Source organism: Etheostoma cragini, chromosome 4, assembly GCF_013103735.1.
Source record: "Etheostoma cragini isolate CJK2018 chromosome 4, CSU_Ecrag_1.0, whole genome shotgun sequence".
Taxonomy (NCBI): domain Eukaryota; kingdom Metazoa; phylum Chordata; class Actinopteri; order Perciformes; family Percidae; genus Etheostoma; species Etheostoma cragini.
In genome coordinates, this window is record NC_048410.1 from 25,800,908 (window position 1) to 25,816,471 (window position 15,564).

A 15,564-nucleotide genomic window follows, 5' to 3' on the forward strand; every position below is an offset into this window, starting at 1 on the left:
TAAATATGGTCACACTCTAAGTATGTTTCACCTGCAGCGGAACATTTAAATGATTAAAAATAATTTTGTGAAAAGAAAATACGTTTCTTTGCTCTGTTTTGAGTTAGTTCCTATGAAGAATCAGCTTCACTGTTTCTTTTTTTTCTTTCTTTCTGTCTTTCTTTCATACAACAGCATGTGTAAATAAACAAACTAAATATATATCATAATGATATTAAACCAGGATCCACTTCTAAAGTGTGAATTGAGGTCTAAAATGGCAACACTACTATCATTTTTAATGTGTGGGCAGCAAACAAGGAAAGATGTTCCTGTTGTTAAGGTAGCCTGTGTAACCATATTAGGCCCTGGGAACATGACTGTGTGTGACTGATGAGCCTGTAAGCCATCATCATCATCAGATTCATCATATTCACTTGTACTGTACACACTGGCTTAAAAGCTTATCATGAGCTTGTGCCCTATATAGTAAGCAGAGAACAGCATTAGTGAAAATATATTTAATAATTAAACATAGCATAGTTACACAAAGGGAATGCAAAACAGATGAGTGAGAGTGGATCCTTAGAATATAAAGGGTAGACCTACTGCAAAGGTTTGAGCTCCCTCCTCAACAGCAGAAAGTTCATCAAGAGGGAATGCATGTTGGGCTACGATAAAAAACACACAACTGTTGGAGCATGTCGACGTGCACAGGTTAGACTTCTGCAGGACCTGCAAGTCTTTGGAGCCTGCACAAGGCGGCCCAGCTTCAGGAGCACTAGCACATCCTCTCTATGCCGTTCTGGATTCTGGCTCCATCCAAAAGATACACACTGAGCGTCCCGAAGGCTCTGAGTATAGAGCCAGAGTATCTGCGAACAGTTGCCGGGTCATTCCTCCTGAGTGTTCTCATGGGAGCTTGAGCCTTCGGACTGGCGGTCGGTATCAGCGGCAGATCGTTCCTGTTCAGAGAGCTGCTCGCTGCTGGGGATGGAGTTCTTCTTCGGGCGGCCTTTTGGTTTGGTGGGGGACTCCAGGCCTCCTCCCTGCAACACCTCAAGGTTGAACAGAAGCAGAAAAATGTGTTCAACTACAGAAAGTAATAGAAATTAACATAAACAGAAGGGTGACCTCAAGGCATCACATAAACACAGACAACTAATCTAGTTTCAGATAGATAATTTCTTTGTTTGTTTTTGAGTTCTCCATAATTCACCAAATTTAAAGATGACACTTGCTACATCCTCTCCTAAAAAGGTGTCCTATTCCTGCAAATAAAGTGAGTAACACAGGCCTGTGGGACTCAATCCTAATCCGTTCTAGTGAACTACATTTCCCAGCAACATCTGTTGAAAAATACAACACTAAACTATTTCCTAATATTTGTTTTTGTTGCTTGTATTGTTGTTGTTGGCCTAACCTCATATAAAACTATCATCGTCATCTTCATTATCCAGGCCATAGTCATCATCATAATGAATAATAACTTACAATTTTCTTCCACTTCATCCTCCTGTTCTGGTACCATGTCTTTACTTGCAGCTGACTGAGGCCCAAAGACTCTGCCAGATCTATTCTGTGAGGAACACATTAATACAGTTAATAATCCATAGCAGTTCAAGGTTTCCTGGATGGGCATCAGTTGTTTTTAATAACACAGAAAATAAATGTAATTCAATGTGTTAGCAACATATGGAGTTAAACATTTATAAATGGCAGGTCATTTCACGGTCTCAATTACACTCCCCTTTCTTATATTTTGGGACCAACACAATGAAAATAAGACACGCAAAGAAGATTTTTAAACGTTATTATTATTTACAAAAACTGGCAAAAGAAAAGCCTGAATTTAAAAACGTTATCCTCATGGTGGTGACTTAGTAAAACCCAGGCTGTTGTCGGCATATAGACCCACCGATCAGGCGTGGAGAGATACTTCTGCTTCTCGAAGCGTTTCTCCAGCCCCATGAGCTGCAGCTCGGTAAACACGGTGCGGCTTCGCCGGCCTTTCTTAGTCTTGCTGCCTCCGTCGGCCCCGTGCTCCAGTTTACCGCGGAGGTGCAGGTCCAGCGGCAGGTGGTGAGATGCCGTGCCGATCTGCAGGCCTGACGCCGCGGACAGCAGCGGGGAGCCAAGCGGAGAGCCCAGCGAGCAGGACAGCGGGGACATGGGGAACTTGAGGAGGCTCGTCTGGTCGGCTTTTAGCACTAATAGGACCGGGAACACAAAGACATACACACACACACAGGATTACTTTCCAGTTTATTCCTTATTTCAACACAGTAGCCTAGTCGGATCCGACATGGGATTAATTGCCTATAGCCTAGGTTTATGATAACAGTTACATTAGATTCTATCTTCACTACTGTTCAACAGCGTCCACTTGAATAATCTGAGACGCTAGAGTAAGACCTCTGTTAAGGCATATTGTCATGTTCTCTTAAAAAACAGATTTGGATTTATGATTGAGTCTTTATTTCAAAAACAAGGCCGCGGTTTGGTGACGCCATCTGATTTCATCATTAAACAAATGAAAGCATGACAAGTAGGCTGTTGTACCAGTTCCACACAAACTTGAATCTCATGGTCGCATAAATACCTGAAATGATTTGTTGATGATATGTTAATAATCATAGCTCTATAGTAGTCCCCTCTCATTGCATTATTTAAAGGATTTATTTAAATAAAGTAGAAGAGCGCTATAGGGCAGCTAACCCGACTGAGAATCCAAATGGTACACATATGCAACTTTAAAACAAATATTATATGGTTTGCGTATCTTTCTTAATAGGCCTACTAAAATACGGAGGCCCTGAGAGGTAAGGAATACAAAAGGTTTTGCGGGTAAATTACACATTTCCTACAATTAACTGTATCACAGTTATTCCCTTCCCTTCATTTAATTTGTTACAAAGCACGTACTCGATCATGTCGGTTATATCCGACTTTTCCTTCATTGGAATTCCATTCATCAGCTGTTATTCTAAATTCTGTAATTGTACAAGAAAAAGTTACAAACGTGACAAAAAGTTAAATGATCTTCCTTCGAAAGACAAGACATAATATACGCATTCGTTTTAATATTTGTAGGCTAATTAAATATAGCATAGGCCTTATACTTATTTTAAATGTAGCCTAGGCCTATGTAACTATAAATAATAATAATAATAATAACAACAACAATAATAATAATAATAATAATAATATTAATAATAATGAAATAAATGTAATATTATCTTCAGTTCCTGCAATGTTTCCAGCATGAACACACACACAGTCATTCATGCTTTCACAGCCGTCTCTCTTACCCAGTTGGTTATGGAAAGGCCGGGCGGACAGGAGAGCGTGTACCCCGAATTTAAGGAGCTCCCCAGCTGGAGTCGACGCTTTGTGCTCGGGGTGATCAGTCAGGATCTCCTCTATCATGAAACTCCTGTAACGATGAGTTCTGTGGTCATGTAGCTCCGGAGGATAGTAATGCGCCCCCATTTCCAAAGGATGCTGCATAATGTGGCTGTGCGGTCACCAAATATCACTCCTTCAGTGGCCCAAGCCAGCTGTCATATTCGCTCTGTAATGCCTCTTTAGACCGTATATCAAGTAGGCTAGAACAAAGTTATCCTCAGGTTAAGGAAAATATCAAGAACAGGCAGCCGACTTCCTTCACGTCTGTGCGTCCTGTGCCGGTTTCACGCGTTACTTCTGGCCAGATGAGTTCTTTTTGGATAGGGAATTTGGAACCGAGAAAAAACCTTTGACCAAAAACTCCCGAAACCGGCCGTGTTCATGCCCACTCGCTGTGTGGGATTCGCGGAGGTCGGAGGTATTCGCCAGCCGCTGAGCGCGTCACCTTGGCAGTGAGTTGAGCAATAGACTTTGGGTTTTATGAGTCTCGTCATAGCTCCACCTCTTCTCAGGGACCAGGGTTTGTCTGTTCGGAGCCGAAGTTATATGCAAAGCCGCACTTGTCCTGCAAGGATTTAAATGCAAAAGGGAAGAAAATAAGGAAGAACATTTTAAATACCATGAAAGGGACTTTGCAAGTTATAAGGCATTAGTTTGATGAAGATTATGGCGATAATGGTGATGAACAAGATGAAGCTCTTAATGCAACACAGGAAGCTCAGATTAGAAGGTTAAGGTCAAATGAAAACAAAATATATTTTTCTAAAGTAGACCAGTGCCAAGTCATCAACACCTTTTATTATTATTATCAGTAGTAGTATTCATATGTGGAGATTTGATAAGGACACTTCATACTGAATATGCATGTGGTTGTTGCATGTATAATTTCCATAAATGCCTGTAGTTTCACACGATTTTTCGGGTTTTACAATAAATAGCCTGTATGTTTTGAGAAGAGACGAGAATGATTCATATTGCCACTTTGCTTCTCTTGTCTCTAATTACCCAAAATCTTAGGATGATGTAATATGTACTGTTTTGGCAAAAAGTGTGTGTAAATGATGCAAAGTTATTATAGATGCATCATACCTCAGCTGATGGTATGTGCAGACCGTCGGCAGTGAAGCAGTCAGCTCAACACAAATGATTTCATTAGAGGTTCAAAAAGCAAATTCTCTGGGATTTTTTACTATTTGGCTAACAAATAACTCAAAATAACACCCACAGTCTATTTTGTCAAAATGAGTGTGTCAATATATGTGCAACAGAGAAGAGTGGTTTAAAGAGTGTAGTCCCATTTAGAGACATGAGTGAAAGTGGAGAAATTAAATGAAAAATAAACAATGCTCTAGGTTTTATGGTCATACCTTATACAATAAAGGTAAGAACAATATGAAATAATAATATAACACAGGCACAAACTTTAAGTACCGACAAACGGGAATAAAGGCATTTTGACATTGATCAATTTGAGTTTGAAATGGCTGTCTTAGCACTTGATACAAATGCTATATCACAATCCTTCAACACAATATGTAGGCTACACAGTGAGGTGTGTGAGGTATGAACAAAAACACTAATGTGAAGTTTATAACAAATTATGCCATATTTACGAGATGTCATTGATCTTACATTTGGTCAGTCGAATAGTGTGTGTGTGTCGTAATCAGTTACTAGTTTTCTTCTTTCTAATACATGAAGATCTGTCTCTTTCTATCTTACAGACCACAACACAGTCTGCCAAGTCAATCGAATAAGTAGTGATATGGATTTGCTCAAGGTGTTCATGGATACATGTTGCCACACGTGTGTTTTCATCTCCGACTGGGTGGCCTGTCTTTGTTTGAACATGACTTCCTCTGGTGGTCACTTCTAAGACTGCAAGCCAGAGAGTTTCCAGAGGACTTTCCCTCCACTTCTTTAGTATAAATGAATGAAATACATAATACCCAAATGGAAATAGTAGCAACATGGCAAGTTTCAGAGAATAAATATATCTTATTATACACCGACAGTAAATTTGCTGCTCAACTCATCCTGGCCAGTCGTTCCGTGCTTTCCCACTCACCAGACTGATAGATCCGTAAAGTGTCTTGAGATAACTGTAAAGTGTCTTGAGATAACTCTTGTTATGAATTGATACTATAAATAAAATTGAATTGAATTGAATTGAATTGAAATTGAATTGAATTGAATTGAATTGAATTGAAATTGAATCCACTTCCACAGCTAATTTCTCTAGGCCATGACCCTTGTCATGGGAACTGCCACTCGCACCGAGTTCCAACACTGTAGCCACATTTTTCTGTATGCTTATTAAAATATGTACATTTTATTGGTTTTACCAATCTCATAACACACCTGATATATTTGACAGTATGTAGCCTACATTTAACACAGTTGACATGCCCCCAGCATCTCAGAGAGAGAATACTATTTTTTTCAAGATTTTGAAACCTAACTTTATATACATGGCAATTTTCTTAAATTTTTTCTGGTTGGTTAATATCACGATTTCCTGTAGTGTGACAGACATATTTACTGTATGATTGCTTTACCAGTGTCATGATGCCATCATGGCAGCCCTTTCCTTTCCCTGTTATCCCTCATGTTTCTCCCTCCTGCTCTGTGTCTGGGAGTTGTGGGGGTGTATAGTTTGCAGGCTCCGTCAGATGACGCTCATTCCCAAATCACGACCCAGCAGTAGCTACTTAACGCCTGCTCTGTGGTTCACTCTGCGCAAGATCGTAACCTACAGTCGGCTAGTGTAGTAGCCTACAGTTGTAGCTCCCGATTCCTTGTGTAATTTTCTTTCCTGGTGTTGTAGCTTGTGTTGCTGATGTTATCTGTGTTTCCTCATATTGCAGTCTGCCTGGCCTGCTTGTGCTCACGCTTCCTGTTACCTCTTGTCACTCCTCAATGTGAATTGAGTGCAGATTTGAGTCGCGCATGCATCATTTTGCGACGAGTGAAGATTTCAGTTGAGCATGCTCAAGATGCTAACGAGACACGTCTGTAATTTCAACACAGTAAAAATTGACCTACTTAACAAAGTTGGTTTACTGCTGGCTACAAGTTAGCATCAAACACAAGAAAGGCTGACACTGGTGTCACTCACGGATTTGAGTCGCACATGTTCATATTTAAACGGTTTACGGCATAAAATTTCACACCCGATGAGTCGAGTCAGACCGGCTCTGGGCGTGTGTAGATGTGAGTTGCACATACTCAGATTCAAACGATTTACGACATAACGTTTCTTACTGAAATTTCTGAAAGCCACGAAATAGGCCTGATAAACTGTTCTCATTAGAAACAACAGAAGAAGGAAATCAATTAAAAAAAAAGTAGCTATCTTTGATTGTTTGATTGCTAACATTGGCTTAAAACACCATTCAACTGACAACCTTGTGCTTGATTGCTAGTTTGCTACGATGTTTCTGAAATGATTTCCATCTTCTTTTATTGGGGAGAAAAGTTTATTATTTCATAATTCAATGAAACACTTTATGCCGTAAACCGTTTACATCTGATCATGCGCGACTCAAATCTGCACTCGACTCATCGGGAAGTGACACACCTTGCTTGCCGGCCTGCTTCTCTCTGGATGGTATAGGAAACTATCCACGTGTTGAAATCGTTTGTTGGACTCTAGGGGACGCCATTGCCACAGGGTTGACACCACAAACAAAAGACACTGGTTCACTGAGCACGTTCTGGAGAGTGCACTGCACCGACCACTCACCACTGGATCCCATGGACAACCCCTTGCCCTTTGCACTATTAACTGTAGGCCTATATACTTTATATATTTATCTTAATTAAATCACTTGAACATATTTCACATATCACATATTCCCTGTGTGTCAAGTCTGCATTTGGGTCCAACCTCAAGTGCCTTTCTACAGAAATGATCATATCACGGGGTAACCACCAGGACTTCAATATGATCATTGTTCTGCATATTTCCGCACAGTAGGCCTACCGGAAACAACTTCTTTGATCTAGTAAAGAGATTTTTTTTTTTACTAAACACAAAAAGAAAATGAAAGACTACTACGGAAGTTTGATTAAAATTAAATCTGGGTTTATAAGTGGGGCATACAAACTTGAAACCTGCAGGGCACATCATAGGCTATAGGTTGTCCATTCTTTGATAATAATTATCGTTATCGTGTAAGGGTAACCAGTAGCGGTTATTGCCACGGGCGAAGCGGCGAGCCGCCCGGGTGGCATTTTTTCTTTTAAAGAATTTACCTCAGCATGAATTTTAATCATAATAATAATAAACACACAAAAACAATGTAAAGTGAACGACATTAATTCCTTATGTGTCTGCCACTGGACAATTCTACATGATGGCCAAGAACCATATAAAATGTAATTTAGCACAAGGGTGGGTGCCAATGAAATTATTTAAAACGTTTGTTTTTTACAAAAGAACAAAAACAAGTAAAAAGAAATACAGATAGAATTGTGACAGAAAATAGCTCAGTAAATATAGGCTCTCGGCACTTTCTTGTGGAAGAAAAGTATAACTCTGAACACTGAAATCAGAAGAATTTTAGAGATGGCTGTAGTTCCATGACGTCACTGGACAATTCTACGTCATGTCAACATGTCAACACGTCGTCAGGTTGTAAGTTAGCTTGTGAGCTAGCTGCACTTAGCGGACCAAATGATGTGGCTAGAGAAAAACCCGGGTTTGCTCGGTGTCAGCCCTGAAACAATGAGAGAGATGAATCGACTATGTCAGATACTGTAAAGACAGCTCCGGACTCTGACTACAGGAGAACGGTAAGCTAGGCCTTCTCTAGCCACAGTGCTAGCTTCAGTTAATGTAGCTAGATGCTGTAGGTTACATTAAGCTAATCAGCTAACGTTAGCTTGCAACATCAGCACCAGGCACGTTAACGTTACTGTACGGCCAACGTTACACCTACAACACTAAAGGAGTTAACTTTACGTTAGTCGGCCTGTGCCAAAATACTGACGCTACTCAGTGTCCGTGAGCTTTAACGTTAGGCTCATTAACGTTAAAAAAGTTGACGTTTACAGAAAGACAGACGCTTGTTCGTTGACTGTAGTGGCCTGCACATGGCTGCATGCTCATCAACAACCTCTGCTGAAGACAGCGCCAGATGTTTTACACTTGCTGTCAGATTTTCCAGGTTAATCACGGGATTCAAAATCCCAATCAGCTTTAATTCCTAGGACAGTGTGGATACATGCAGGGATTTTGACTCCTGCTTTTTGTTTCTTCAAAGTAAAGTTACACAGAAAAGGACATGGCTAAAAACAAGGACAACAACGCTAACCAAGTAAACATGAACATTTGACTAACGTAACTGTGTACAGATAAGTTTAAATGTTAAAAAGTGTATACATACACACAAACGTAACGTTACATACATATGTAAACAAACTACAATAGCGTAATGCTACAGTGCAAATGGTGCTGGAATAAATAAAGAATTATTGTTAAAACGGGTTGCTTATATATCTGAAGTAGGTGGATATGACTTTTTTGGCAAATTTTTAACGTTACATGTTGAAACTATGTTTTAACACTATAAAATATATCATTTACTTTAAAGGTAATTACACAAGGATTGATCGTGACACTATGAACCTGTGTTCATTGTTCATCATAGAGACAGCCTGCCGGAGCAAATTGTTAGTGTGTCTGATTGTTGAAGCTGAAACAGGTAGTTTACAGAGTGTGATCGGTCTGTAGCAGAGGTGGATAGAGTACAAAAGTGACTTTTTTAATTTGTTATTTGTTACTCTCCACCTCTAGTCGGTAGTCTAGATCAACGGAAGTGCATTTCCAGGATAATAGCCTGACATCCAACATGTCTCTCTCCTTCTGCTCTCTGTGTGTTGGATGTGGACGGTGCAACAAGGCAGGTCTGCTCTGTTCTTTCAGGGAATGATTGTAAAGGTTTTTTAAGAAAATGTTTAGGGCATTTCCTTTCAAACTGGGACATTTTGGGACCTATTGGTGGGATGGTTGCAATGGGGAAAGTTGCTGGATTTCAACCCTTATGAAGAGTGGAAGGGACTCTCCCATCCCCCACTTATGAGCAGTATCCCTGAACAATACATCTGACCTTCACAACATCTCACTCATTTCCATCAACAACACATTCCCAATGGACATGAACATATGGATCCACCACAAGTGTAAAAAAAAAAAAGCTTTGGTTGAGTGAAGAGATTTATTTGTAGTCACTTTATTAGCTCAGTTCCATATAATTGTTAATATTTGATGCACGTACGTCACATCTGATCCAGAACACCTGAGTTTGTTATCAAGCTGCCTAAACACAGTGCCAAGTGGTGTCAGGCTCCAGCAGGACAGACTGCTGAACATATTGGATAGGCTTCTCTCCGGCTGTAATGTTGGAAACACTTCAACCAGTTTTATACCATGTTTTGGTGCCATACTAGTTTGGAACAGGAAGTGTGGATTACAGTATCAATTATTCCAGAAGCCTATTACATAGACTATTTACTAACAGGAGAAGCATATGTGACCTTTTTATTTATTTTTTTATTACCAGTGGGCTAGAAGATCGATAGTCACTGGTGAACGACTGACTTTGACATTTCCAAGTCTATGAAGCACAGCAACAATAATATCTAAAAATGTGGCAGAATGAGGACACAGCCAGATATACCCCCATAAAGTGCAAAGTGACCAGACATGTTTGAATACATGACTAACATCTCTTCCATCGTGACAAAATCTTTTCCCATCAGCTGGAATAGACATCATCATTATCCCCATCATCATCACCATTACCACCATCATCTCGGTCCTCACAAACCACATCACATCGCTAACTAAACTACAAACTTTACCAAGTGAATTGAGGGCTTACTACCTCCTCCCCCAGACTAAGTTTACAAGTAACCATGGCTGTGGGGATGAAAGAGGGCTTGTACCTGTTATTCTTAATCACTGGGAATCTAAACCTGGAGCCAAAAAGCAAAATCAGAAATCCTGAGTAAAAGGGGTGATTGCTATCAACCTTCCTCCCTACTTATTTGTTGAACAAATCAGTTAGCATACTCTGCTGTACCCCCAAGATCTTGCTGTTCACTTTCACTATCCTTGATAGTGTGTTTCAGGCCTTGGTGCTGATGTGCCCATACCGACAGATTAAAGAAAAGGATTCAAACGGACTCAATAGAACATCTGTAAAAAGAGGATCATGAGGGTCTTGTCAATATGAAACTGAGAGAACAAACGTTGCTGGCCTTTTTTACATAGTATCTCAGTGTTATAAATAAAATTCATCTTATAAAAAGCCCCAGGTAGTTGTAGTTCTCTACAAATTCTACCACCTGTCCCTTGACAGGACTACTCTCTAAAATCGATATTCATGTCATTAGTTTTTAGTTAGTCTGCGACAGTTATTAGTATAGAGAATCCAGAGTAGCGGAGAAAGGGCACAGACCTGAGGGGACCCTGAAGATGACCTTAAATCTCCTGACATGCATCCATTCACCCTCACTCTCTGAGTTCTGTTAGGTAAAAAAGTCAAGGATCCAGCCCACAATATTAAAATCTAAACCAAAGTTCTTAGTAAATTTATCAATTAAAATGTGGGGTTGGACTGTATTAAAAGCAGATAAAGCCACCAATAACAGTCTGGCGTCCGTTATGCTGCCTTCCAGATGTTTTAAAGACAAGGTTTAGCAGAGTGCTGGTAGCATCTTCTACCCCTCGCCCATTCCTATATACTCAAACTTTAATGGGTCCAGCAGGTGCTCAGTTTTGTTGGTCAGAGCAGTCAGAGCAACAGGCCTAAAATCATTAAAAACCTTTTTGGATGATTTTTTTTGGCCACTGGGATGACTATTGACTGCTTCCAGCTTTTTGGCACCCTCTGCTGGTTGAGTGACAACTGAAAAATGTAGTGGTAGATAGGGGCTAATTGTTCTGAACAGGAAGCCCTGGTCTGGGTCTGCTTTCTCTTAGTTCCTTTCTGTTTCATATATAGGCCCTTAAATAATAGAATCCACTTGCTTTAACATTGCAACTTTATGTACATAAATACTTTAGGTGGTTTGATTGAGCAGTTGATGTCTACATATTGACCATAAAGAATATATTGCAGATTGACAATACAATAGTATGTGACCTACATTGTTTATACATTGATGTGAATGATATGCTGAACTGCTGATTCATTCATCGAGTTTTGATCAATGTTGAGTATACCTTAATGTCTACTAAATTTAAAATTGAGAAGATAAATTAACCTTTGAAGGACACTTTAATCACTGGTTCTCTTAAAGTTCTTCAAAAGTGTAGGCGGGGACATTTTTGAAATGTCAGAGCAGGAAAAGCACGGAAGTACATTTCAGTTCTATTTAGCTACTTCAGCTTCAGGGTCCTGCTATAATGTGAGTGCTGACTAACTGTTCCACTGTCATGGCTCACTAGGACCATTGTTATTAGTAACACCTGTACTTTTCCTACCATGACTAGAAATCAAAATGACTGCTGTGAAAAGGCCTATTTAACACAATGTTCACACACACACACACACACACACACACACACACACACACACACACACACACAGGTTGTAGCTTTTCACATTCCACTCAGACAATGTAAAGTAAACTTGACCTCATACATTCTTTACTCTTTGATTAAGCCATCCTAATTGACTTTATGCAAGAGGAAGGAATAAGAAGGGTCAAGGAATCATTTGCCCATCAAAAAGTTAGCATGTGAAGTACAGTGACCCTGCTCAATTGTTAATGGATCACTGTCAGGAGCTGTAAAGGTGCAGAATTTCACTACAGCTATGAAGCCTTTTAGATCTTTGGGTGTAACGTGAGAAACGGTTGGTCCCAGAGTTAAATTGACACTGTGTGAGATCTGTGTGACACAACTCTGATATCAGACTGGATAAATCAGATGTGCAAGTCAAGACATAAAGCCCTGAAACTGCACACTTGCAGGTGGACGTGGAAGTTTGGCATTAGCCCAATGAAATAGGAGGATTTTGCTTAATATACAGATTGAAGTGTTCCAACTGGTTACTCAATACCTGTTTACATGGTGTTGTAGCTTAGTGTGATGATGTTAATTTGCTGGTTGCTGCGGAACACAGTGTGGTTTGTAACTAAGCACCTTGGATCTTGGATGTGCTCCTAGCTCCCACTGTCCCCAGGCCCTGCTTACCTGCTCCCAGAGGTGCATTGGTCAGGCTGACACATGAGCCGCTGACATGGCGGCTCACTTTGCACATTTCCCTCTCTCCCCTGGGTTATCCTGCCAGGCAACGCTGCTAACGCTCCTCATATCTCATTTATATGTGCACCTTTTTGCAATTTGCGTTATCAGCACAACCACAGCTTCTGCTTGTAAGCTGTTTTTCTGTTCTATTTTTTTTCCATCTGCCTTTGTCACACAATGTTTATTCACACATTTCAGCTCCTGCCATGGCAGCTGGTGTCAGCATACTGAGTGACCTGCATTACCTCACGAGTGGAGCTTGCAGTGGAGAGATCAGCACAGAGATGGAGACAGGTAGGAGAGCTCTGCAACACACACACATCACAAGAGAAGCTGCTTGATTTTATATTGTGTTACTGGCAAAGCAACGGCACACAACTGTGTAGACTTGAAATGGTTTGATTCAGTAAAGATAATTGCTTTGTTAAGTGTTGAATACAAACTGTGACAAGGTGGCATTTAGTAATCTTTCATGTTAAACAAACGTGTGTGATTTATTTGTTATGAGAAGATTAATTATATATGCAGCTGGAAATTAAGTCTACTGTAAGATGGATGTAGTATACTTCAGATTTGACAGCAAATATATTATCTTACAAGAATTGTTGCTTAAGTATGTATTAATAAAGTTACAGGTTAAGAAACACCCATCCACTCCATTTCCGTCAAAAGAGAAGATACCATTATTGATCCTGGTTATTAGAGTGAATAGGCCATCTGTCATCATGGATGTGACGTACCTCGTCTCATAAAAAGAAATAAATGTGTCAGTATTGGCTAACCCTGATAGATAGATAGATAGATAGCTAGATAGATAGATAGATAGATAGATAGATAGTGATTTATTGATCCCAACAAAATGGGAAATTATAGTGTTACAGCAGCAAAATATCAGTCACACAGCACAGAATATAAACACAATATAAATAAAAATAAAATACTAGGATACAATATACAGTGGGGAGAACAAGTATTTGATACACAGCAGATTTAGCAGGTTTTCCTAAAGGTACACTTCAACTGTGAGAGACAGAATCTAAAACTAAAATCCAGAAAATAACATTGTATGATTTTTAAATAATTAATTTGCATTTTATTGCATGACATAAGTATTTGATACATCAGAAAAGCAGAACTTGCAGTTACAGAGAACATACGTTTCCTGTAGTTCTTGATCAGGTTTGCCCACGCTGCAGCAGGGATTTTGGACCACTCCTCCAAACACATCTTCTCCATTTTCTTCAGGTTTTGGGGCTGTCACTAGGCAATACAGACTTTCAGCTCCCTCCAAAGATTTTCTATTCTGTTCAGGTTTGGAGGCTGGCTAGGCCACTCCAGGATATATTGTTGTCGGAGGGATTTATCCAGAGAAACATGACTAAAATCCCCAGTTATAACGATGAAGGCATTGGGCTGCTGCATCTGAAGTTGTGAGACAGTGGTGTGAATGATGTCAGCAGCTGCCTCCGCATCAGCAGATGGTGGAATGTAAATATTGATCACTATTACTATTTTACTTAATAAAAACAAAGAGAAAATAAAAACCTGATTATAATTGTCTTAATCTAATATAACTGAAAATCAATCAAAAACCAAACACCTTTGAAACATAAATGATGAATACAATTGGTTATAACTAGGGCTGTCAATCAGAATTCATTTATTTTGCCATTTTACTACCATTGCATACATGTAGTCAACATGTGTCTTTTACTATTTTGCCTTTCTTTTCAAAGAAAACAACTATTTAAACATATTTATTTAACACTGAACAGTTTTCTGAACATTCCAGCAGACACTATACCAACAATGCACAATATATGGAGTCAGATTTATGTGTTATCTCAAAAGCGTGATAAAACCAAATTTGCTTGTGAGCATGTTTTATTGCCACAGCAGCACAACAGAGTGAAGTCTCGGAAACCAGAGCAGACGCATATATAATAATCAGACATCGCCAAACAATGTCTGATTATTTAATTGAAATGAGCTGGTTTGACCAACGAGATGCAAGACATATGCAGTATTCACACAGGACCTTCTGCCTGTATTAACTTTTTTGCTTCTGCTCCGGACATATCCGACCATTAAGAGGGGTGAATGTTCTTGTGTGATTTATAATGACGCATTTTAGTATGCTTGGATATTTCCAGGTGTGAACTAAGGGCAAATCACTCAAACTATAGATGTTAATATACCCTTAGTCTACTTCTTCAGGAAAAGTAGCTTCTTAAACTTCACGACTTAAACATGCTGAGTCACCGTCTCTCTCAGTAATCTTCCATATCAGAGGCTGAGTCCTGTTTAAAAGTGGAGAACATAAAACATGAGGTGGTCGGATGTAATGTGACAAAGTAGATCAACCGCTTATGTGTTTTATCTAATTATATTATGTATATTTATTAGATATTAATTATCATAATAGATTATGTATGTTTACATTTTTTTTGTGTGCAAGTTGTCCATATTCCCATCCTCTTTCAGTCACTTTGTTTTCTGATTTGTACATGTCTGGAGACAGTAACTTTGAAACAAAAGTCAACACTTATTTTAATTATTTATTCATTTTTATTGATTATTAGCTTATCAGAATTGAGCATTGAATCGTTCTAGAATGATTCCCCCCCCCCCCCCCCCCCACCCTTACTGCTTTCTAACATAAAAGTTCCGACTTAGGAGTGTAGTGTAAGTTAGAGAGTGAAGGTTGAGGTCAGTGAGTATGTGTAGCGGGAAGTAAAATTAACTTAGCGTACGAGTACTGCTGTGTATAAAATAAAACATCAACCTTCTTAAGAGATGGTGGCTTCATCTCTTGTTAAAGTACCAAGGAATGGAATAGTTATACAGTGGGTACGGAAAGTATTCAGACCCCTTTAAATTTTTCACTCTTTGTTTCATTGCAGCCATTTTCCAAA

The 15,564-nt window shown here is 39.4% G+C and overlaps 2 protein-coding genes across 4 annotated transcripts in view; one reads left to right on the forward strand and one right to left on the reverse strand.

Annotated features, from left to right (window-relative positions):
- Positions 1 to 485: 485 nt before the first annotated feature.
- barx1 (BARX homeobox 1) lies at positions 486 to 3,877 on the reverse strand. Of its 2 annotated transcripts, none has more exons than XM_034869168.1 (4): positions 3,291 to 3,877; positions 1,898 to 2,189; positions 1,474 to 1,553; positions 486 to 1,037 (listed from the first exon to the last, which is right to left on the reverse strand). In XM_034869168.1, the coding sequence occupies exons 1-4, from the start codon at positions 3,487 to 3,489 to the stop codon at positions 949 to 951; spliced, it is 660 nt and encodes a 219-aa protein (XP_034725059.1). In that variant the 5' UTR covers positions 3,490 to 3,877; the 3' UTR covers positions 486 to 948. The 2 variants fall into 2 exon arrangements, with proteins under 2 accessions (XP_034725059.1, XP_034725058.1); XM_034869167.1 differs by having other exon boundaries at positions 1,474 to 1,558; positions 3,291 to 3,866.
- A 4,058-nt stretch (positions 3,878 to 7,935) lies between these two features.
- Positions 7,936 to 15,564, forward strand: part of ptpdc1a (protein tyrosine phosphatase domain containing 1a) — a 26,442-nt gene continuing 18,813 nt past the window's right edge. For both annotated transcript variants that reach the window (XM_034869158.1, XM_034869157.1), the window contains exons 1-2: positions 7,936 to 8,184; positions 12,848 to 12,943. In XM_034869158.1, coding sequence (XP_034725049.1) covers positions 12,856 to 12,943 — 88 coding nt within the window. In that variant the 5' untranslated portion in view covers positions 7,936 to 8,184; positions 12,848 to 12,855. The remainder of the gene's footprint in view (positions 8,185 to 12,847; positions 12,944 to 15,564) is intronic.

What these genes read in the sequence shown, in the direction of transcription:
- barx1 (XM_034869167.1), bottom strand. Translation starts at nt 3,489, where the DNA reads ATGCAGCATCCTTTGGAAATGGGGGCGCATTACTATCCTCCGGAGCTA. An exon ending in TATCTCTCCACGCCTGATCG is followed by an intron (nt 1,559 to 1,897) that starts GTGGGTCTATAT and finishes TGTTCCTCACAG; the next exon opens with AATAGATCTGGCAGAGTCTT. An exon ending in GGATGAAGTGGAAGAAAATT is followed by an intron (nt 1,038 to 1,473) that starts GTAAGTTATTAT and finishes TTCAACCTTGAG; the next exon opens with GTGTTGCAGGGAGGAGGCCT.